Raw genomic sequence first — 25,072 nt, 5'->3', positions numbered from 1 at the left:
CCGTCAGAGGATTTATCCAAAATCGTTCTAGCCTGTGGATCTATCACAGTTCCCTCACAAAAGAAAGGGTAGAAACTGCCCTGTGTTGGGTCAGGCACAAAAACCACTTTAGATCACCTCCAGGTTGTCTGGCAACAGGGTGTTTTCTTCTGGACATTTCGTTGCATGCTTCAGAATTTCAGGCTTTGTTTTTGAGATTAAATCTCACAAAGGATAAATTAATTTATGAGATTTAACAGTGTTTTGAGGTCTCCCTACAGCTGTAGTCTCTTTCTGCTGACCTAAATACAAAATCATGGCCTGGCCTCTCTCACTTCTGGTTTCATGATGCCATCTCTGCACCAGGGAATTGAGCACCAAAACTGGGGTACCATCCTTCCTCTCACCTCCATCAGGTCCCAGCAGCATTGGGACTGACCTGGTTCAGTGCACGACCACCAGCACAGCCCAAAGGAGACAGCAAGAACGTGCAGCCCAGAGAGGGTTCACATCTTCCAGGAGCATCTTGAGTTCATGTTGTTTTAAAGCAATCAGGCAATTGCAACCTTAGCCTGCACATTGAAAATTTTGAATTACTCAGGTAATTTAAGATTTAGTGAAGTGCTTAATGTTTCAGTAGAACACTGTTCACTGCTGCACTGATTATCAAAGGTTATGGCAGTGAAAGAGGTGAACATGTTTTCATGATCTACATAAGCTGAGAAAGTATGTCAGAAAACCCCATGTGAAGAGAAGGGATGTTATCACACACTTTTCCCCCCCAGAGACTACGGTTACCAAATCACAGTTTTAACTTTTTTTCCAATTGTTTCTATAAGAAGAACTATTTTTGTCATCTCTCCCTCAGCAAGTTTGTTACAATAGGCATTATCAGAAGATTCAGGCCATCACTGCTTATGTGAGTACACAGAACATACAGTTGATGGAAAAAAAAGTGATTTATATATTTTTATATACTTATTTAGAATTATTTATTGAGAATTAATTTTCTGCAGATATATTTGAATATTGCCTTACAAATTTGCTGCTTCAGTGAACATTCCTATCAGCAGTTTATTGTGAGGGCATGTGAAGAAAATCGAGCATTGAAATAGATATGAACACAAGCAAAGCGAACACATTTAAAAATTAGAGAAATGCTACTTATCCCAAAGTGAATTTTTGCAGTAGTGTCAGGACACAATGAATATAAGAAATCAAAACACAGGATAATGTTCCCAGGCCACGACAAGCCATCTAACCTAACAGAATATTAGATTGCTATTTTCTTTAACAACCAGTAGGAAGAGGTTTCCCATCCTAGGGGAGTTTCAGTATTTCAAAACCCAAAGAGCAAAGTCTTGTACTCTAATTCACCAGTGAGCTGAGCTAACAAGAACATTTTTTAAATCCTTCATTTTAACTATGGCCTCCTTTCATTCAAATATCTTAGTGTATTTAATGTTGAGATCAGAAAAAAAATGTTTCATGGGGCAGTTTTCACACTCGAATTGTTAACCTATGATGTCTCAGCAACTTCCAAAACACTTCTACCTGGAGATTTTGAAGATGAGATATCCATTCAACCTGTTTTTATTCAGCCAAGAGAGTCCACAAGAAAATTTTTGTTTTCTGCCAACTTTATTCTCTGATAGGAGAACTACAGATTGTTAAACTGTGTTTAATTCTGTGTTGCTCCCGTGACCATCTTCCATCTTTGTGACAGAAGAAGTACAAGCATGCCAGGGTGCAGGATGTTCTCTGCAACTGTCTACGTGTGCAACTTCACAGCAGGTACTGCCAGTTGCCTTACACAAGAGACTCTTTGAGGCTGATGTAACATCCAGCATGGATAATGCAGCTTTCCACAGTACCAAGAGACTGAAAAGGCTCTGAAAAAGCCATGCAAAGCCATCTTTGATCCATAGCCATGGTCACAGATGTCCAGTTTGCACAGATTGGAACTTTTGAGAAACTTCTAAGCAAGGAAAACCCTATAGACCCAGGCAGGTCACAGGCAAACTCACCTGAGACTCCTCAGGCTTTTGTGTGGAAAGAAGGATTGCAGAATCAGAGAAACAGGAATAAGCTGCTGAAGGCCTCTTGAACCAACCTCCCACTCAAAGCCAGACTGTCACCAACTATAAATCAAACCAGATATGGATTTATTTGGCTGAATCTTGAAAAACTTCAAGGACCAAGATTTCATAACTCTTCCAAAAAATGTATAACAGTGCTGTACCGTCCTCCTACTGAAGAAATTCTGCTAATGTCCAGTTTCAATCTCTCAAGATGAAAATTGTAGCCCTTGCCCTCAAATTTGCTCCAAGTTTCCACATTTCACAATAAGTTTCCAATTTGTGTTGCTGCATGAGGTTATTCTGCTCTAGGTACCAGGCTTCAAACACTTACAATGTCTTAAGCTTAACACTTACAATGTCTTAAGCTCCAATCTACAGGTGTTTTCAGTCCCTCTGGACTGAGGCTCTCTTGTTCAGGGTGCTGATCATTTCCCTTAGTTTAGCAGGTTTTTAGAATTTGCATTCTCACTGATCACAATGAAAATATTGAACACCACCAGTACCAGTCTTGGGGTACACAACTACTGAGTTTTGGGCTGTTGATAACTGTTCTTCAAACCTCATGGTCCAGTCAGTTTTCAACTGATCTAACAGTCTGTTCATCCAAGCTGTACTTCCTCGTCTTCCAGATAAGGATGCTATAGAAGCCTTACTGAAGAGATAATGTATTACATCCATTTTCTCATCTTTTTAGCCAGTCATTTCACCATAAAAAGCAACCAGGCTGGTCAAGAACAATTTACCTTTGATAAATAAATTTATCCTCACTTTTCCTTGTCATTACCATCTTATCATTTGTGTGTTTCTAAGTGGATTCCCAAAGGATGTGCTCCACAAAGAGCAGACTTGAGCTTCAGGGGTAGTGGCAAGGCCAACATCACATAACACTTAAATTTATGCACAGATATACAGATATTGGGGCATCACTCTGCTGCAAGAACAGCAGTGCAGGTGTAGAGAGGTTAGCTCAGACCTTACAAACAGTTTACCCACAGTAGCACAGACTTGGTCACTTCACTGAGCAAGCTTCTGTGGGGGCTTGGAGCCATGGTGAAATCAGACTGTCACAGAAAACCTGTCTGCAGTGCCAAAGATGGGCAGTCACTGCAGTAAATGTACCCCAGGTCTCCCTGACAGATGGAGCTCACAGGCTGTTCAGGCTCAGCTTTAGGTATCTCTGGAATAAGAACACTGTCAAGTCCCAGTTTAAAGACAACAGTCAAAACCAAGGCATTCCCTGAATAGGGTCTGGAGTGAGGTGAAAGTCTGGTGTAGCTTGAACAGTTTATAGCCTTCTATAAAAACATACCTTTTCTATTACTACTGACAGCAGATCTGACAGTGTTATCTCTCTACTTATATTTTATGCTTCCTAATTCCAACATATGATGGCACTTCACTTCCCAATATCCATTGACATTCTTTTGATGTATCTTTTGGGCTAGTGCCTAAGCACATTTGCAAATAGTTTAGTGCTCAATTTAAGGCTGAATATATTCTCAGAATTCCTTGGGCAATCAATTATTTATTACTTACAAGTGTTAAGATCAAAAAGAAAAGAAATAGATGTATATTCCACGCTGACAGGAGGTCCACGGGGATTACAGAAAACAGAAACTTTAATGCTAAATTTGTGTAAAAAGGATAAAATGGGGATTCCCTAGTCAGTTAAAAAAAAAAGAAAAGGAAAAAGAAAATAAAATAGAAAAGAAATGGCCTGGATTACACAGTTATTTTTCTCGCACGCTTGAAATGTACCATTAGTTCTCTGTACCACATGGGCAAACTGTGGTTTGTCTTCATCAAGAAATACCAGTCAGCTTGAAGTCAGTGCCAGCTGCCCTACTAGAGGATGCCCTTTTAGCAGCATGCCTAGGGGAGCATAAATAGATAATTAATTAAGATACTGATTCACTCTTATTGACAGGCCTAGGATTTGTGTGAATTCTTCAGCAGGGTCATGATGCCTGCATGGATTCTATGTAAAACCGGGGGCTTGTAAGGGCATCAACACTCAAGCAAAGGGTAACCCACAGGAGTAGAATTTAGAAAGATCATTCATACTTCATTGAACGGCACTGTAGAAGGCAGAGGACATTTTCACAAGCGTGTTTGACTGAGGCAAAATTTACTTTATTCCCATCAGTGGGGTATGAGCAGAGAGGAAGGTTCACAAGGTCAAACACAAGACCTCTCCCTCCATGGGCTGCAGGTCAGAGCTCAAGAACTCAAAGAGAAACTTCATCTGTAGTCACTGCTGGCTATGAAAGTGGCTTTACAAATCACGTGTTCTCCTCTGTAAGTCTTACTTATTGCTAACCTGAAACTGTGGCCATAGAAAAGCAAGAAAATACCCCTGGCTGGGTCACCAACACAAACCCAGTCCAAGCAAGGGGTATCCAGCAATTTTGCAGTGAGCCAGTGCAGAATCATTCAGGCAGGACAGAAGGAGCTCCAGGAAAAGGACAATGTGGTAAAAACAAACATGAAATTACTCCAGCTCAGGGATACAAGCTGATGAAAGTCAATAAGAAACCTAGACATAAATACAGGTGAATGGATACACAGAGCAAGTTTATTTCTGCAAGTATGTCTGCTGCAAGCTGAAAAGTAAAGCAGAATATCCAGCAACTGGCCATGAAACTATTCCAGGCCAGTTTGGATTGTGCTCTGAGCAACCTGGTCTAGTGAAAGGTTCCCTGCTTGTGGCAAGGGGATGGAAACTAGATGAGCTTTAAGGCACCTTCCAACCAAACCATGTTATGATTCCATGATCAAAGATGCCAGAACTAATGAAGACCTGGACTTGGTCTTTCAAGGCTAGCAGTCCAGCTAACAGTGGATTAGATTATTTTCTCTTTGAGGGGTTGTTTTTATTTTTTCAACAAAATTCAGGAAATCTTTGCAGCAAATCTATCGGCTTTTCTGAGGTCAGTGAAATTATAACGCATTTGCAATTTAGGTTACTTATTTCTCAAATAAACAGATAAATGAGACTACCATAAAGCCCAAATGTATCTAAAGAAAGTGGCAGCTCTCCAGGTAAAAATAATCAGCCATCTGCTCTAAAAAATAAAAGCAAAAATCTAATAAAACCCAGTGACAGATCACTTCACTCATTGAGAGAAACTTGGAACAGTAAGGCTGAAATCAGCTCCATGAAACTGGAGGAGTCACACAACAGAGAGGTTGCAACTAATCTGATGGCATTCACTACATGGAGACTCAACATGTACTTTAAGTCTTAATTCTTACTACCACTACTACTTCTGTTATCATTATTAATCCTTTTTGGTATGCTGACAACTTTGAGATGGTCTTTAGTTGATAAACCTTTTGGGGTTTGAGCACTACTACACAAAACAGGAGATAAGACTCAAAATCTTTCTGGTTTATTTCTAGGAGTGATTCTTTTGTGTAATGACTTGGAAGAGTCAATTTGTCACCTTTGGAATGAAGGTGTTTAAGAGTCAGGACATTAATTAGGAAAACAACAATTGACTTCACTGGAAGAGTTTAGTTCAACTATATGAACAAACTGTTTTCAAGCTAGAAGATCTGTTTGGAGCTGGTTTGTGCTGGAATATCACCCACACAAATCTTGTGAGGGAACATTAAGTGACAATATACTGAAAATGACGAAGCTTATGTTGGAGAAAAATCTCTGTGGCTGGGGAAAAAAAAATCGAACGCTCAAAGGAGGAGACATTTACATTCCAGTTTCTAAATTAGCTATTAATTAATTAAATATAAAATTTTGATGTGTTTTTTTTGCAAACACCCTCACACAATCTAACTTTCTTGTTAATATATTGGTTTTTTTCATGCTTTTCCCCTTTTGTTTAAGCTCTTACCTCAGGCATTGTTCCAGGACAGGGTGTTAGTTCTTTAGACTGCCATCTAAAGTCTAATAATTGAATTCTTGAGACTATTGTGGACCAACTGGCAATTTAAATTTAGAACTTTGCATCTTAAAAATAAATTAAATGTTTATATATACAATAGAATCTCAACATCCCTGGGGCACCTGAGCTAGTCCTTCCTTCTCCAGAAAACCTCCCAGTTTCCTTCTGCTGGCTGAAATTAATAACAGTGAATGTATGAATAAGCAAATAATTTTTAAAAAATACAATAAAAAATAATTTTGCTCAGGGCTCCAAATCCACTTCAGATATCTTCCTGTCTTGCACTGTCATTCTTCCTCGCAACAATGCAGGTCTTAAACACACACAGTGGGAAATATCCCAGTGTGGGAGACATTCAAAATCAAGATTAGGAAATAGGACTTTTCTCTGGAATACACATTTTATAAAGATGCTCACCCCTAGAGTCTGATCTCTCTGCTCTTAGGAAAGTCCTTGTTCCTGCTGCTCGGTTGCTACACGAGCAGTGCTGTGGCTCCAGGGGCCCCCTCAGGCTCCCCTCATGCCAAACAAAGGAACACTCATTTTCTGCCTGTAGAAACAGGAGTGCTGGGGCATGGAGACCCTGGATACTACAAGCTACTTAGAGCTGTACTGCTTTAAGAGGATTCTGCTGTTTAAGAAGGAAGAGTAAGGGGTGGGTGGGATCCTGTACTCCTGGATCACCCACTATTACTCAGAAACACTACAGGAAAATATGAAAGAATGAATAATAAATAAATACATATAAATAGATAAATAAGCACACCAGAAGCCCAAAAAAAAAAAAATAGAGGGTGCAATTAAAATCATTGCTCTGCTGAAACCAGTGGTAAAGAATTTCTCTCCTTACCTATGTTGATGTTTTTCTCCTAAGAAGCAAGGCCAGTGAAGAGGTTTACCATGCAGGGAGAAAAATAAACAAATAATAAAAAAATAAAGATCAACTATGAGAACTACATAGACAGCTTTAATAAAATATTACAAAATGTGGTAATATGTCAGTAATGCTGACTGCTGATGTGCAATCTGCCTATCAGAGTGACCGATGTATTTGATTTACACATTTCTAATTATTATGTACTATTTCAAGCTAGTAAATACCCTTAATATCTTTTTTTTTTTTTCTGCTCAGATGAGTTCTGTGTTTTTAAGCTCTCTCTGAAATATTTCCTGCTTGATCTCCATTGAACTGTGATGCTTCATTTTGCATTAGATCGTAATGCCAAAGCAGTGTTCAGCTGTGCAGTAGAAGAGCTCCCACAGAACCCTACTGGGACTCTCACAATGGTAAGTGAAGAGCTAGGAGTGGGCTTCAGTCGACTGGTATTTATCTGTGCTGTATATTTTATGGCTCTGAATTCAACTAGCAATCACTTTTTAAAAATTAGTACAACATGTTTAATTAGAGGACAAGAGCAACAAAGAACCTATAATTACAAAAAAAAAAAAAAAAAAAAAATCATGGTTGATGCAGTGAGTAGTGTCTTTGTCATCACAGCGAGTCCACTCTGCTTTTGGGTTAGGTCACTCCTCAGTCAGCTTCAAGGACTGAATAGTGATTACTACTAATAGTGAATAGTGATTACTACTATTTAACAAAGCTTTTAAACTCTTCCAGGTGGCCCAGACCACTGAGGCACTGTAAGAATACCCAGGTACACAGCTCTTAAAGTTATCTGTCCCTTATGTTGACTTCTTCCAAAATGCAAAGAAGAAACTTCCTTCAATACAATGAAACTAAAAGTATTGTAGCTGCATTTTTGTGCCTTCCTCATGGCCATCAAAGTCTCTCTCACCAGAGAACCACATTCCATGCTCCTGATAATTTGGCACGTGTATCCATACACAGAAAAAGACAAAGACTACTCAGGCTGTGCAGATCTACCATCTTCCTTCTGGACTTTAATGAGCAGAATTAGGACTGGACACCAAAACTAGAGGTTTGAGTTGGGTTAAATCTATCTGATGGCATCCATCTGGAGTTAGTCAAGTGGCAGCAACAGTTTGTTTTGTAGTAGAGCTCTGTATTTTGGGCTGAAAGAGGATTGAAAGAGTAAACAAAGCTAATGCCTTGCATCTGAGGTTAGATTTTTTGTTGTGGTGCATGCTAGTAGAAACTCTTTTTTATAGACAAACATGATTTCTTTGAAGAAATAGAGAACTCTACCACCAGTTTCTCCTCCTAACTGTAAGGACGTGCAGTATCACGGAAAACCTCGCTAGACCCGAGGGATGGTATCATTACTGCTCTTTGATATGCAGATACTGGGAGCTGCTATTCTTATCCTGCTGGTTTTGCATTTAGCCTATGGAAAAAACAAACAGGTTCTCCTGTGTTCTCCCTGTGCCCATCCCTCCTGCCTGCCCGGGTTGCACAACTGCAGTGGACGGGCCGTGGTCCGGGAGGAGCAGGTCCTGCTGCTGACCACAGACACACTGCTGCTGACGTGGCCAAGCCACTGACCATCAGCTCCTGCCTCGGAGCATCACACACCACGCAAGCCCCGTTCATTCCAGGGACTTCTTAAAAATACTCTAGACCCCTTTTAATTTAACCCATAATTGATAGCTGGCTCTGGCAAAGAGCAATTTCGCAGGCGTCAAGAGTTTAATCGCAGCCACGCGAATGAGCTTCCCTTGAGTCACAGCTACCCAGTGTCACCAAGGAGCATTCCCTGAGTCACAGCAGCCCAGCCACCTGCCCCTTTCCAGCAGGAAAAACCCACACACACCTGCAGAAAGACAAGTCCTTAAAAATAAATAAACAGACCAGTGTCTCTGGGTGGGGGTCAGGCTCTTCTTTCAGGTAACTCGGGGCAGGATGAGAGGACATGGTTGTAAGCAGTGCCAGGGGAGGTTTAGGTTGGACAACAAGAAGAATTTATTCTTGGACGGAATGATTAGACACTGGAACGGCAGCGCAGGGAGGCGGTGGAGTCACTGTCCCTAGAGGGAAAGTCACCATTCCTGTTTAAGGAAAGACTGGACATGGCACTCAGTGCCGTGGTCTGCTTGGCATGATGACGTTCGGTAATAAGTTGTACTCGATGACCCCAGAGATATTTTCCAACCTATTTGACTCTGTGATTCTCTCGGCCGTGTCCATGGAATCCCAAACCGCGTACGAGGACTCGGGCGGGTGGCTGGCCGTGAATTGAGCCGGAGGCGGGACTCGAACCCGCGACTCCGCAGCCCGCAGGCTCCGCCCCGCGCTCCCGGGGGGGGCCGAGCCGCGCAGGCGCAGAGGGCGCGGCCGGGCGGGGGCGCTGCGGGGCGGCGGCGGGCGCGGGGCCGCGGGGCCGCCATGGGTGACGCGTTCGGCGGGGCGGAGTCGGGCACGCAGGTGAGGCGCGGCCCCCGCCCCACTCCCCGCAGCCCCGGGCTCGGGCACACGGGCGGGGAGAGCCGGGCGAGGCTGTAGCCAGGGGAAAAGGGGAGCGCTGAGCCTTCCACCCCCTCACCCCCACGGGGCGGGCGCGGGGGAGCCCCCGCCGGGCCTCCTGAGGGGGCGGTGCGTGAGGGAGGGAGGGAGTTCCGCCCCCGAAAGGCCGCGGAGGCTTTCCCGGTGGATTTCCCGCTGATCCAGGAGGGGATCAGGGTGCCCTGGGTCCGTGTTCTGCCTTTGTGTCGGGATGCGGGTGGATTCCTGCCATGGGCGCTTCGTGCAGCCCGGGGGGAGGTTGGTTCGAGTGTCTCGATAATTCCTTTATAAATATTCCCTTCGCGCTCCCTTTCCCAGCGTTGAAGGCAATGCCTAAGGAAGAAGACCTGTGAGGAAGTTTTCATTTAAAGGTTCGGACTTGATGATCTTAAAGGTCTCTTCCGACTTTATGATTCTATAAATAAACATTTTGTAAGGTGGAGTTGCTCTCCTCCTCTTTAGGAGAAAAGATGTTTGAGTTTTGGGATCTTGTGTTGTTATTAGTTTGGGTTTTTTTTATTTCTGGATGTTTTATTTGTTAGAAACTTCCACTTGCGATCAGCAACTTAATTACTTGGAGATTTGTGTGTAACTATACCGGAATATGCTGAATAGTTCACATAAAACAGAAAAGTGTGATAATATTTATTGTTAAAGCTCTGTGTGGTTTTCAGTGGGACTGGGCTTTTAAACCCTTTTGACACTTTAAAAAAAAAAAAAAATTAGTACCAGATGTCCACTGTTGGCAAATAGACACAAATTAAGGACATGAGGTGTGCTCTTTGTCCAAGGGGTAAATGCATTTATTTGTCCACATGAGTGGTGCTGACAGGGAATGCTCATGGCATCAACTGCCTGCAGTGGATGGATATCCAACCTGGAACAAGGGAGGAGTTGAAAACCAATGGGTTAAGAGAAGTCAATGTATGAATACAGTGTCCAGACAAAAAATGGTAAAAGTACTTGAAACAGAAAGCACTTAATTTAAACCAATAGTTCTCTTAATAGTCTCACGCATAAAGACAGATTTTACTGAGTTATTCTGAGACCGCAGTATTGTGCTTTTATTATTGAATATAATTAATACAACAAATTAGAACTTCTTACAAAACACCTTTGGTTTATCACAATAAAAGTAATGATAAATAGCTTGCATATGTCTTCGTGCCCAAAGTTTACAAAAGCTCAATCAGAGCGGTTATAGTGGTTGAGAATTAAATTTTGTCTAGTACTCAAGATAGGTTTGTATGTGTAAATAGCCTGTAGGTTAGCTCACAGCCTCTACCAGAGCTGGAGTATTTAATTTGAATTTCTTTAACATTTTAATGAAGTAATCTCTCATTCCTGACAAGACCCACATGTGTGCTTGCATTGATGCACAGCTCTGTTGAAACCAACAGAGCACGAGCATGTCATGCCTTAGTCAGTGGGACTGTCCATATGCATATTTGTTTATTAAAAGGACAATAAATTATAAAAGGCATTGCTGAAATATTTGAGTCCCATCAGCTTTGTCATTAATGAATTTAACCCAGCTGCTGCTGAACTTTTGCTCTACAGCTTATTTTCTACATGTAACTGCATATCTGTGCAGTTTCTTGCTGGCATAATTGCATTTTCAAAGAATACCTAAGAGTGAGGAGCTACCACTAGCAGGTTACTAAAGGGTGGTGTTTTGTGTAAAAAAAAATGAAGAGAGGCTTATAGAGGAAGAAATGAGCACCTACACTTTGATTATAGAATCAGAAGTCTCTAATAAGGGATTTGAAATTGACTTGGGAATTTTTTCCTAAGCTCTCCCCTCTCCAAGGTTCTCCCCCAGGGGTGCTGTGCTGCTGTGTTCTGTACATTGTCTGTGACAAAGCTTGGGGCACATGACATCCACCCTCCAGATTACCCTTTACATGCTGTAGATTTCTCCCCCTCTCTTATTCCAGAAGAACCTGTGAGGAGGCACAATGGGAATGCCTCCCCTGGAACAGAGCCAAGGTGGCTCTTGCTCGATTTGGGGCAGCCCGTGCTGTCCCGGTCTGTAATGTGGGCAGAGGTGAGGGGTGCCTGTGCAGTTTCTCATCTCAGCTTTGCTTCCATCACTTCTGCTGCACTGTGGACAAACCTTTGTGAGAGTTGAAGGAAAATTGTTGGCTGTTTCTGCCAGAAACCCCGTTGCTCCCAGCATGGCACTAATGAGGCAAGTGCCTTTGGAGATTCTGCTTCAGAACTCGGAAGTAAATACAAGCTTGATAAAAACACAGGTGTGCTATCATCAGCAAATTACCATAAATTACCTTCATGAGCAGTGCTCAGAGAAAGCACCTGTAGTTATTTAAAATTAATACATAAACTTGTCATTTAAATAACGTCAGATTCATATTTAAACGATAGTATCAATTTGCTCTCTCTCAGTTAACTTAGAGTTGATAGTCTAAGAGGACAGGAGAGGAGCTCCAGAAAAAATAAACTGCAGAAGATATATTTGTTAGTGTACAAATTAATTTAGGAACAGGAGGCTGCAGCCATGTGTTTAGGCCAGCAGTAGTTGTGACTGCTGGCCCCAGCAGTGCCCATCATTGAGCCCCTGTTATCCCTCTGTGCTGCAGCAGTGCTTCCTCTGCTAAGAAGTGAAGAGCATCAGAAAGCAGCAGCCTGTGGTGGTTTTCCTCTTTCCCTCAACTTCCACTGCTGACAAAGGGGTGGGAGATTCCTGATTCTTCTCCCCAGTGGGTGCAGCCTCTCTTCGCTGGTGGCCAGGGCCAGGCAGCTGCTTGCAGAGAAGAGCTGCACATGCAGGATCTGCCAAGGCCCTCTTGGTAGTTGAGAGCTGCTGGTTTATGTGCCCAACTTATGTTCCTGTATTCTTATGTACATATGTCCAGCTGGATTTTTGCTTTGTCCAGATCATGGAACCCTGCTGGTTCCCAGGAGTTCACCATGTGTTTTGTGCTGCACAAATGAGTGAAGTGTAATGGGAGGATCTGCTGATCCACAGCAAGGTCAATTCAAGAGGTTTCTTGGCCCTTCAGAGGACGAGTCAGAAAACTCTCCTGGATATGTGTGAAGAGGCCAAGGCACACACATTGACATTTTGTTAATGGAAGGGAATCTTAAAACGTCAATGAAAATGTCACACTTAGATTCCCATTGTGACCACTAGAAGTAAATTCAGGACCATTTAATGGAGTTTTATTTTACTCTTAAAGGCAAACGCACACACAACTGTTCAAAGAATTTTTAAGATCATTCAGAGCAAGGATGGATATGACAAAGAGGAAAGCAAGAGAAGGCAGCAGTTGTTTGAAGATGTGTTCTCACTGCTCTTTTGGTCTTGGGATGGGATGGGATAAAACTGAACAGGATTTGTTTTATTCACATTTTTAAATGACATCTGGGTGTCTTGGGGAATGTAGTATTTGTCACCAGGGTAGGTGCTCTGGTGACACTGAGCATCCCAATAATGTCCTTTCTCATGTGTGCTAATACATGTAAGGAATAACAGCTCTAGTACCAGGGAAAATGTTAATTCTTGCTTTACACAGTGTGCCAGAACTACTAATAACACAGGTTTTGTGAGTACCTGTCTACTTGCTATGCAAAAACCTCTCCATTTAATAAACTGTCCATGATCTTTGAACTAATTAGTTTTACAATGGACTTTACGAGGGGCTTTGGAGAACTTGCTTAACAAATTCAAGCTTGCTTTAGAAAGGTTCTTGCAGAGCCACTGGTGACTAATTACTTTTGAACATTCTTAATCCATACTCTGTTTGAACAAGTAACTATGATATAATAGGATTGTAGCCCAGAGGAGCCCTGTGTAACTTTTCAGGTGAAATGCACATGGTTTTACTTATAAATGCTCAGAGAGGCTGGCTCAGGGGATTGTTGATGGGTAAGGTTTCACCTCTCAGACAGTATTTTTTTTGGAGGTGATGGTTGTTACAAATTATGTTCTTTCCCTTTGTTCTTTATAATGGCAGCACTGCTGTGTACTGGAGGCAATCCCTCTCACTAATGTCCCTGAGCAGCCTTTGCTTTTTAAACTTTATTTATCCTCATATCTCCAGTCCTCACTGCCACTGAATGTGTGCTCCTTGTTTGTAAGGCTGAGACCTTCTGTTGCTGTAGTCCAGCCTATACATTTCCATATGTATTTATGAAAACATTTTTAAAATCAGGCTAATCTTTCAATAGCACTGTTATGGAAAACTGTCAGTTCTTAGAATCCTTTAAATTTGTGTCCTGAGGTTCATTATTTTAAGTTAACAGCATGGCTCTTTGTCTTGTCTTTAAAAGCTGCTTGCACGACTTGAGGGCAGAAGTTCTTTGAAGAATCTCGAACCTTGTCTGTTTGCTGAGGAAGGATCTCCTGTTCATGGTAAAAATGTTCATGTAAAAGTAATCTCATAAATAAGCATACAAGTAAATTATTTTGCCCTTGATCAGAATTCCAATTGCTGATGCATTTCAATGCAAACTAGATAAAATGGAATAATGTAAAGTCACCCTTCCAAATATTATTAAATAGGCCTCAAAATCTACTTTATGTTTATCAAGACACAGATTTAGGTGAGTAAATACCAAGCACGTTGGTCAGTGTCAGTAGTTTTCCAGCAATTTGTTCTAGAGTCTGTCATTAAATCTCTTTGTTTCTTTAATCAGTGGTCTTGACAACCACCACAAAGTCATAACTGCAGAAATTTGCAAAGAACATGAGGTTCAGTAAATAGCAGAGAGTTCAGTGATACAGAGTAGTCTGGGTAAATTAGGATAAGGAGCATGAGCAAACAGTATTTTTCAATGAAGCCAAGTCATCAAGCCATTCAGTCTTGACCTGAAAAATCCTAAGTATACTTAGAATAGAACTTCATAAACAATTCCATTATGGACATAGGTACTAATTAGTTGAATGAGTTTGCAGTGTCAGGATCAACATGGCTCATAGAGACCTTCAGTGAGTGAACAAGAATTTCAGATTGGAGAAATGGGGTAGCCTTTCAATGACACCAGTACAAGAAATTTTAAGATCCAGATTGAATATTTTAATGAAAGAAATTAGTGAACTAAACAGAAAATAACACAGTATTCAAGAAGTCAGACTGATTTTCCAGATTGTGTGAAATTTCATGAATTTCACAATTGAAGAGATAACTCTGATTACACAAGACTAAAAATATATATGAAAAAAGGCATATGAGTGGCAAACTGTAAGGATCAGTGGTGAGGTACTGCTGTTGGGGAATTTATGTACGAGTGGATTTCATAGGGCAAGTATGTGGCTTCAGTGGTTAACAGCACACTTGTCTGCAGTTTGAATTCCCACAAATATGGAATGTTCAGAAGAAAGAGCAGAAAAAGCAATACAAAGAATCAGGATAATTGGATGAGAGATGATGCTTAGTCTTCAAACACAGTCACTGTGAGAGCCTTTGTGTATTGTTTTGCAGCAGTAGAAAACACATGTGGGCTTTAGCAGTACATGATTCCTGCCCTGAAAATTTCCAATGTGATATAACAGTGATAAAGGGTGGAGAAATACTGCTAAGCCAGTGCAGGTAGAGCACAGAAGAATATTTAAATACTTTCATTTCTGAACTGCTATGTTACTCACAAGAAGAATTAAGGGCCAGGAGCAAAATTGGTGTATGCTTCACAAGGCTCTCAAATTCTTAATTTTTTTTAGAAGATGAGATATTACTGTATTTTTTTCAAAACATAAATATTAAATGATCTTTTAGCCTGGATGTTTGGTATTTTTTAGTCAACTTTACACACAACAAACAAATGTTTGAGACTGAACTGGTTATGTACTGGTCAAACAGATTTTAAGATGTTTTCTTGGGGATCACTAACTGCCCTTGCTGCAGTCCATAGCATTACATAATTTCATGTCAAATGATCTGCTTTGCTCTTAAAGCTTTATAGGTTGTTCATGTCTGTCTGAAGACTGTTCCAGAACCTCAGTTCTAAGATGGCTGGAAACCTTCTAAAATTCATCACTGTTTCTCTGTGCCAATTGAACTTTTGAAGCACTTGTATTTTTCTTCTGCTTCCAACAAATGGTATCAATTATTACCCGTATTGGTCATGCTTTTTGGCTGACATTAATGAAGCTGCCTAACATATTAGCACAGCCCTTTAGCTGTATATATATAAATGGACTTCACCTTTTATTACATTTTTGCTTTGTCTTTTAATACCACAGTATTCATCTGAGCCCATGTGTTATTTTGATGTGTGTTCACATTATTCAGTCTTAAATCCCTGTTGAAGGCCTACCTCTCCATTTGTCATGAACTTGACTTTTAGTGTGTCACTGTGGAATTCTGTAATATGTTGCCCATGAAGTCAATACTGAACAGCTCTTCATCTAAAATGCTGTGATTAAAGCAATGCAAAGACCTAAATTATTGGTTTTTTTCTGATGAAATTTAAACCAAACAAATATATGAAGTTCAATAAACTATCCAAAGGTTACATTTTAGTTAAGTGTTTATAACTTGCATGTCAGGGTACTGTAAAATAGGGACAGGTAATATAGGTATTAATGTGATACTCTAACCACTGCTTCTAATTATGATGGACTTGCATATTTAAGAGCACATAAGTACATTAATTACATACCATTTAAGCTCTTCTGGAATGGAGGAAAACTGACACAAGCCTTAAATAATCTTCCACTATTGCTAGTCATATTTCCCCTGTGCCACTGGCATGAAGTTGTGGGTGTCAGTGTAAGGCTCTGATGTTCACCAGTTGCATGACACCCAACATTTAACTTGGAATAAGTATTAGGCCTTTCTACTTCACTTATAAATGGTATAAATATTAGTGACAGCTTCTGCACAGTATTGTAAATGACCATCCCAGGAACTTCAAGGTAGCCTAAAATGTGAAACACACAAAGTTATTGCTGAGTGTTCCAACAGCCTGTTTGTATCTGCAGTGTCAGAAAATAGTTTAACCAGCGTTTTCAGGTGGATTGATTACAGACAAAAATAAAGCTCTTCTCATTCAAGACATAACACCAAACTCATAACCAGGACTGAACACAGTGTTTCAGTTAAAAATATATTAATCTTACATAAATATTTACATTTCTTCAGCATCATTTAGTTTAACCTGCATGCCCATTCCTAGAACTAGACTATTATTCTCTTTAGTCTGCCCATAATGAGCCAGCTCAGGCTGCCCTGAGCCAGGCAATGTGTTAGGGGACTCCTTAAAACCTAATTCTTAAATTCACCAGTGCTGAATTTCATGTGAAATCACTCTACTCATCCATCTCCATCTGTTAAATCTTCACAAACTTAAGTTTTTATTAACCCAATTAGTTTGTCTTCTGCATGTTTTGCCAAGCTAATGGAACATTCATCTACTGATATGCTTAATGTCTGCCAACACCAATTCTAATAGAAAAAAATTCCCATTAACTTTCTTCCATGTTTAAGTGCTGTTCCTGCTCTCCCTCTCAGCCTGTTCTCATCCTGTGACAGTATCTTTCTACTAATCCTCCTTTCAAAGTTGTTTTGACATTAATGAATGATGCTAGTCATGATCACTGAGTTTCTTCTGTGACCTATTGTCAGCATGTCAGAGGCTTCTTGAAAACGTTGCTGGCCTCACTTCCTCCTTTGCTGTGTCATGGTTTGTCCTCTCTGATCCAGAGAAATGAATTTCCCCTCTTATCTTACTGTAACAGCCTGGTTGCTAATTCAATGAAACCCTACATTTATAGATGTTGCTATAAATGGCTCCTGTTTTGCACTCGTTCTCCTTGTGGACAGCCTCTTGGATAATCAGGAAGGCACAGAAATCCCCGGCTCTCTTGATGTTTTCTTGCAGTCCAAGCTGTTACTGTTTTCAGAGTAACTCAAGTGTCTTGGTCAAACTACAAGGCAGCTGTGTATCTGTTTCAGCAATGTTGAACAAACTTTGAGGGATGCTTGGCTGTCTTGCTGTTCACATTAATAAACGACCACCAGCAAAACCTCTGAGAATGATTTTTGTCATTCAGCTTAGAATTTTTACTTAAATAAGTTTTATTACTTCTGCCAATAAAAAACCCTCATCCAGTGTCATTCTGTAGCACACAGACATCCTGCTAGAATGTCTTCAAATGGAAAAAGTGAAGCATTTATTTCCCAGAATAATTTTTGAATCCAGCAGGTCATATTTTGCTGTAAAGGCAGATGAAGCAGTCTGTTGCCTGTTGGTCCCACTCAGTTACTGGTCTGGATTCAGAAGTGCCAATCAGGGTGGCAGAAGTTTTGTGTCACAGCCAGAGGCAAAAGATACACTTTGTTCCTTATCAAGAGCTGCCTTACACAATTGTTCTAAAAAACTGCAAGAGACAAAATAGGAGGGAATGACCTACCCAGCACTTTTAGAAGGAGCTCTTCCAAGCTGCTATCTCACCCTGCCAGGGTGTGGTTAGGTCTCTGGTACAGTCTGTGTGACACCAGAGCCACTGGCTGCAAGTGTCAGAGTTGGGCACTGTGACTTCTGGGCAGGAAGAGAAAATAAAAACTTATGTCCCAGGATGTGTAGTTATTGTTCATCTCAGAAGTGAGGGACCCATTCAGAACAGCTTAGTAAGGGCTTGGGAAGCAATCAAGCTTTTTAATAGATCTCAAAGTATCAGAAATTCATATAAATGGTATTTCCGAGTGTCGCTGAAATGGACAGACTTGTCACATCAGGTGTAAATTGCTTTTAACACCTGCAAAGGGAGATGAGCTTGGTTTCTTCCCTGCCATCCTCCTCCCCGATCCCAAACTGCATCTTGACATTGTAGGCATTTGTGAATACGGACATCCTCTAGAAGTTGAGCAGTGACTTGAAAAACCCTGTTAACTCAGGCAGGTACAAACATGTTTAAGGAAAGTTGCAGTTAATTCTCTACTTTTGCATCCCCCTATGGAAAGCTGTTATGCCATTTGCACTTGCAAAGGCCATGGAAATCTCACCTTCCTGCAATTACAGTTGTGTGATTCTCCTTACTGCATGTGGTTACCCTTCTGCCTATAAAATCCAAAATGTCATAAATAAATAATCCAGTTCCCAAAATTAGAAATTTATAAAGATCAGCTAATAAATTAACTTCTAGGGTCTTGCTCTGATACAAGACATCAGAAGTCTTTGGATAAGGCTTTAGAGTATCTTGCATTCACATCCAACAAAAGAACTGGTTTCCTAATGAAGCGTAATGCTGTTTTTAATTAACATTTTAAATTTTTATGATATGTATTTTATGACCCACATGGATGAGGTAATTAGGCTGAATCCTTTTATGAACAGAGATTCTTTGCTTCAGACAGAGGCGTTGCCTGGAGTTGAAGGAATCCCTGAGTCTCCCTTGTCAAAAGAAGCACTTTCACATTATTATCACCACAGTAGAACATAAGTTCTACCAAATAAACTTAATGGTGTTCTCTTCACCAGTCACAGATTCCTGTAGGAATCTTGTGACATGCAGCATGTGACATCTATGTGAAATGACCTCTAATATGTCAGATTTTTTTTGTTTTGTCCTCTTCTTGGTTATTTCTTAATTGTGTGTGCATAGTGTAGATGGTTTCTTAGCCACTTTTGTGTAGCAGCTTCCTCTTCTGCCTTTATCTGCCTGTAATGATATAGATGAAATCCAGTTTCCAGCCTTTTATTGATGGAAATATCCTAGATGGTGCTGGCAGAGGCTTTCAACCTGTGTTCACAGTTGATTAACTTCACTTTAGAGGCCTTTCTTGAAAACTGAAATATCTTTTGGTGGATGCTAACCAGGATTTAAACCATTTTATGAATGTCAAAAAAAAAAAGCATTTTCCAATTTGTGGAATAGTGAGTATTGGTTCAGAAAACACTGAGAACCAACTCTGGGCTATAAATACTCGTATCTGACAAGGTGCTGCTTTGTTTTTGAACAGGAGATGTTATTGAATTCCATGGCTCAGAAGGGACAGGAAAAACAGAAATGCTTTATCACCTAATAGCCCGCTGCATCATTCCCAAAGCAGAAGGAGGACTGGAAGTAGAAGTCATGTTTGTTGACACCGATTACCATTTCGATATGCTCCGGCTGGTCACCATTCTTGAGAACAGACTGGCACAAGGGACAGAAGAAATGATAAAGCAGTGCCTGGGAAGGCTCTTCCTTGTGAGCTGCAGTAGTAGCACTCAGTTACTCCTCACTCTCTACTCTCTAGAAAACCTCTTTTGCGCTCACCCCTCGCTCTGTGTTTTGCTTTTAGACAGTTTATCAGCTTTCTATTGGATAGACAGAAGCAATGGAGGGGAGAGTCTTACCTTGCAGGAGATGAACCTGAAGAAATGTGCTAACTTCCTTGAAAAGCTTGTGACACAGCACCACTTGATCCTCTTTGCAACAACACAGACACTAATGCAGAAATCTGCAAACTCTGCAGAAAACTTTTTACCTTTAAAACTTCCACATGAAACCGATACAGACTACAGACCGTATCTCTGTAAATCATGGCAGCAAATGGTAACACACAGGATGTTTTTCTCTAAGCAGTGTAATTCTGCCAACAGCAGAGGTTTTACTGTAGTTTCTTGCCACCTCAAAAGAAACCAGATAGTAAAACGTTCATTTAGTGTTGCAGAATGTGGAGTTCAGTTTTAACATCAGTTTATTTAGTAAACATTTATCAAATCCTGGTGCTTAAGGCCTGATTAGGTCTAAGTACCTTCTAGTAACTTTTCAACTAGCTGGTTGTTGCTGGGTGATTAATAATTGTCACCATTTTCTTGAAATTCAGTGAAGGGCAGGGAATGGTAAATTTTTTTAATTACTTCAGGAATTCCATCCAAATTGTAGAGGACTGTTGACATTACTTGTTTGTGCTTAATCAAGAAAATGGTAACCAAAGACACTTAAAGTCCTGGTATCCTTCAGCAGTCTAGCCTATGTGGCCAAATGGCTGTTGGAATTTCTGGGTCTTGCTGCTTTACACTCCTCCTCTTCCAAGCTGCAGAAGTAGGAGCCTACTTGTCTGTGGCAGAGGTTGCAAAGAGGCCAGAGTTCACACTTTATAAACATTGGCCCTGGTTTATTCCCTGTAGCTTTGGGCATAAGAAATGCCGATTTTGCCTGAAGAAGAGGATTCATTTTCACAGCCTGTTAAATAGTGGTGATCCTGACTGTGCTGCTTCTCCTGGCTCTCAGCCTCTCCATTTACATTAGCGGCTGCTCAGAGGAGCAGGGATTGCAGGTGTTCTGACCCTTACAAATGTCTGGCATTGAAAAACCTGGTTTACATAACTGAAGGAAAAGTAAAGACCCAGCTCTGGATACCTGTGAGCTTGTGCTGCATGCAGCAAACAGTTTCATTTTTGGAAATGATTAACTGCAAGTTATGGGTTATTTTGGGAGTGAAGGTTGTTTTTTTGTCATTTTTCATTTTTTAAAATGATGCACAGACTTTTTCTCTGCCCTTCTTCATTATTCCTTCCCACCTCTTTCCCTTCCCCACTCTAAGAAATCCAGGAATGCCACGCCTCTGGTCTTTACCAGTATGTATTTGCCACATGTAGAACATTTGTGTGCAGGATTTGGCATGTAACATGTTGCAATTCTGGCAAAGAAGATTCAGAACTTATGAGAAATGCCCTACAGTTCTGGCAAAGAACACCACTTTATTTATGAACCTAGAGTGCCCTTTGAAAGCTTCAAAGTGCTTTACAAGAAAGAAAATTGCACACAGTACATTATTTAACACAAAAACTTACATTAGCTTACAAATTCAAATTACTCAAACAAGGGGGAAATACTTCGCACAGCAATGTTTGTTCAGTCATGTTGCACAGCACGTTTTATAGTTTAGATTGAAGAGATTATTAACAAAAATGCATATTAAGAAGAAGTATCTAGCTCAGTATCTTTTTGAGGAAGACGCCTAAAAAACTCTGTTGTGAGACACTTACCTTTGAATTTCATGACTTCTGAAGCAGCCTTTTCAAGCTGAATGTATGTCTGGAATCCCAGCTTTGTATAGTTCAGTTACCCTCTTGGGTTCCACTGTGTCTGTTCACAATGAATTCAATTTAATTATTCTTTCTGTGGGAAAACTTCCTTTTTTCCCTTCTCATTTTAAGCCTTCCATCTGATCACTTCTTCTTGCCATCAGTTCTTTGACACACAAGCAAACTTTGCCTTTTCAACATCTCCCCAGAGCTGATGGTTTTATAGAATGTCACTTCATTTGTGCTTTCTCATCCATCAGCACCAATATGTATTTTATTTCAAAACCTGCATGAGTACACAAATCCATGAAAAAATATATAGCAACCACTCAGCCTAGAGTGGACCCAAGTTAAATAGTTTACCATGAGTAGACACTTTCACTATGAATTATGATAAAGGGCATTATTGAATTTCTTTGTAAAAAATGAATGGAAAATTTCAAGTAGAACTAGAGAACTTTAAAACCTAAAAATTCTAGTACTATGTAACTTCTACTAGAAAAAAGTCAAAAACAAACAGCCCTCCTTTCCATTGGAGAATACAACTCCACTGATGATTAACTTCTTCATAAAATCATATTTGCTGAAGAATATGCTTGAGGGAAAAAAAAACAAAACAAAAAACAAAAAAAAAACCAAAAAAAAACAAAAACAAAAACAAAAAAAAACCACAAAAAACAAACAAAAAAAAAAAAAAAAAAAAAAAAAAAAAAAAAAACAATGGATATGTTCTGGCATTCCCATCTGGAAAAAAAAGCTTTTATATTATTCACAATGTAGTTTGTATTTTGCATTGTACTATAAAAGAAATGCCTAAATTGAAATGAAGCCAAAGTTCTAGTTGATCAAAAAGAGCACCTCAGGAAATTTTGAAATTTCCCTGTTTTATTTTTACTTTGAATGCAGACAGATTTTTTTAAAATTTTCTGGTAATTGTAATATTCATGCTCTGCACATTTGTTTTAGCTGTATAGCAAGCCTGATTTCTGAGGTGCTGAGCATCTGCATATCCCTGTAATGCTGCAGGAGGGATAGGCAGTGCATAATCTGGGAGTTCACTGACCTCATCCTTTGCCAAAATTACGCCATTTGGAAAAATGAACCTGTAGGATACAAGTCTCAGAAAGATGCAGAGATAAAGAACATGGAAAGCAGGAATTTTGTTTGTACCTTAATGCTCTGTGGGTATTAAACATGGGGTTTGCCATTTTTTAAGCGGAGAATTTTCTCAAAATTTTGTACCGATTGTAGTTAGTGGAGGCTGCAGTCCATCCTTGTGAGCCAGGAACAGTGTATGAAATGTAGCATTATATCTGGAATACTCTGTTTAATGCAGATTCTCCTCTTTCACCTAGACCTGAGGTACCACCCTGTCTCCAGCCCACTGTCTCACCTGAGGTGCCCTGAGCTGCTGCAGCTCAGTCTCCCAGGGAGGAAGCACATTTTAGGTTAGTAGGTCTGGTTTAAATCAGCCCTGCAGAAGAGCATGGAATACATGTATTCCTGAACTCTGACTTAGCCAGATATTTCTTAGAAATGAAAATCCTTTCATGTCAGTGCCATTGTTCTTCAGCTCAGGGTGGTATTATTAAGGCTTTTGTAGACACAGGAACTTTTTACATTCCTTAGAATTTTGTTTGTTGATTCATATGCAACATGGAATTAAAGCAGCAAGCTTGAAATAGAAAGGAACTACTTCACCCTTTCCCCCATTCTTTTCATAACGAGGGCTTCTTAGCAAATCCAAATTAAGGTATTTTGCAGGTTTTGTATTTATTTTCTACTAAACTGGTATTTCTATGGACACCTGGAAAGAAAATGTTGAGTTTTATATTCAGTTAAAAGTTCTTTGTATTCCTAGGCTTTTTATAGAGCAAATAAAAATACAAATAACAGTTTGCTTGGTTTAAGTTTGCACTTGCGCATAAAATTCAAATTTCCTTTTTCTTATATAACTAATCTCAGAAACTTAATTTTCCTTGGCATTTGGAAATGGCAGAAGATAAATGTTCTCCTGTAGAAACATACCTGCAGTTGTGTTTTTGCTGGAGAGTAATGGACAGAGGAAGAAGAAATACCACTTTGATGGCAGCTATATAGAAGCCTTGGACTGTGTCTGAAGAGGAACATGACTTCTTACTTGTGGCTACTCTAATAAAATGTGTCTTGAACCTCTTTATTCAAATGTACTTTTGATATGCAAATAGCATACTGGGGTGAAGGGCAACATCATTTTGCCATCACCAAGCCTGATGCCAAACTTAATACCCACCTCAGGATAAAGCTGTGCCACAGCACCAAACTCCAGCTGGTGTAGGAAATTGCAGTGAATTCTCTCCTGTGTAAAAGCTGCAGACAGGTGCAGTGTGTCCAACAGCTACAGAGTAGCACAGGATCAAGCCTGTAAAGCTTTACAAAATACAAGCATTTTGTAAAGAAGGGGGGGCACTGGAAGGGCTTGGAAGACTTTGGCCATGGAAAAAAAATTCAGACAGGTAAAGGAATGTGACTACAATGCATGTGCATGGTCTGGATGGAGAGCTGATGCCCTGCAGCAGTCTCTGAAATCAAAAGTTAGGCCATCCCTGTGTGTGAGAGAAGACAGCAGAGTGGCACTGGGCTGTGAATAACGTGGAGTGTGACAAAAAGGCCCATGAATTTCACAGACCTGGTCTAGCATGGTAATACTTTCAAAGAGACGGTTGACTAGAGTGGACCTGTAGGTTGTTTGCACCTGGGAATCTGGATTCCACTATGTAGATGCTTTATAGCTTATTTATAATGAAAATATAAAACTGCTGCTCTGAACCCAGGAGGAATTAAATATAAAAGCAGACTTTTTATTTTATGTTGGGGTTTTTTTCTCTCCAGCTCCAGGCACCTTCCCAACAGTCAGCACTTTGCTCCAGAGCACTCTTGAAGCTTTCTGTGGCAGGAGCAAGTTTCACTGAAAGTGAGTCTTCTCTCCTTTGCTGAGGGTTTATGTGCACTCTTTATTACTAGCACAGACTGGGCTACCCAGACAGGGAAGCTTGAACCCATGTGACACATCAGTTAAGTGGTAAGTAGCTGTGGAGGCTTGATTCTGTTGGCAATCAGGAGTAATGTCACATTTGAGTAGATGATTTTGAAGAAACAGGGCTGTGACTTCGTTTGGGAAAAGTCTGGCACTCTTCCCTCTGCTTTCCCACCCTGCTTTGCATCGTGCCCCAGCCAGCTGGTCCTTGTACCTGTGTGGGCCTCAGTGCTCCAGGATGGCAGTGATGAGATGTCACCGCCTTGCCAAATGCTGGTGAACAGCCATGTTTGCATCTTGGCACTCTCGTTCTGCAGGAGTTGGCACAACCACTAGAGTTAATTTAAACCTTTTGCCAGGTTTCTTTCTCATACATCTCGCTGGGCCTGTGCTAAAGACCTCCTAGCTGTGGGGGAGATAGGAAAGAGAAGAAATCTTGGGGTTTGAATATTAAGGACAAGATTTTAGGCCATTGCTCCAAAAAGAGGCTAAGCCGTGAGGTTCCTGCAGTGGCAAACAGAAGCCAAGGCACCAAAGGTGGCTTGGTAAAGGTCAAGGAATGGACTCTACATGTCCTGTCAAGGGATGAATAGGAATTTTGACTTAGAATATCTGTACACTCACACTGCTGATGGAGAAGACCATGCTGTGGTAGGCAGTGCTGTCTGTGAGACACATCTCAGGCTCCATC

General features: G+C 40.5%; 1 protein-coding gene across 5 annotated transcripts; it reads left to right on the top strand.

Moving 5' to 3' along the window:
- Positions 1-9,227: 9,227 nt before the first annotated feature.
- On the top strand, positions 9,228-23,544 carry XRCC2 (X-ray repair cross complementing 2). Of its 5 annotated transcripts, none has more exons than XR_008437988.1 (5): positions 9,228-9,308; positions 13,680-13,761; positions 19,310-19,539; positions 22,721-22,813; positions 23,365-23,544. XR_008437988.1 is itself a non-coding variant. In XM_053982998.1 (4 exons), the coding sequence occupies exons 1-4, from the start codon at positions 9,270-9,272 to the stop codon at positions 23,463-23,465; spliced, it is 315 nt and encodes a 104-aa protein (XP_053838973.1). In that variant the 5' UTR covers positions 9,228-9,269; the 3' UTR covers positions 23,466-23,544. The 5 variants fall into 5 exon arrangements, 3 of the variants coding, with proteins under 3 accessions (XP_053838973.1, XP_053838962.1, XP_053838952.1); XR_008437993.1 differs by having other exon boundaries at positions 23,331-23,544; XM_053982998.1 differs by lacking the exon at positions 19,310-19,539.
- Positions 23,545-25,072: the final 1,528 nt, after the last annotated feature.

This window comes from Vidua macroura, chromosome 1, assembly GCF_024509145.1.
Source record: "Vidua macroura isolate BioBank_ID:100142 chromosome 1, ASM2450914v1, whole genome shotgun sequence".
Taxonomy (NCBI): domain Eukaryota; kingdom Metazoa; phylum Chordata; class Aves; order Passeriformes; family Viduidae; genus Vidua; species Vidua macroura.
This window is presented reverse-complemented; position numbering and strand designations above follow the sequence as displayed.

Excerpts from the sequence above, each read along its gene's own strand:
- XRCC2 (XM_053982977.1), top strand. The coding sequence starts at position 9,270 with ATGGGTGACGCGTTCGGCGGGGCGGAGTCGGGCACGCAG. Across the intron at positions 9,309-13,679 it reads GGGCGGAGTCGGGCACGCAG|CTGCTTGCACGACTTGAGGG; the intron begins GTGAGGCGCGGC and ends TGTCTTTAAAAG. Across the intron at positions 13,762-19,309 it reads GGAAGGATCTCCTGTTCATG|GAGATGTTATTGAATTCCAT; the intron begins GTAAAAATGTTC and ends GTTTTTGAACAG.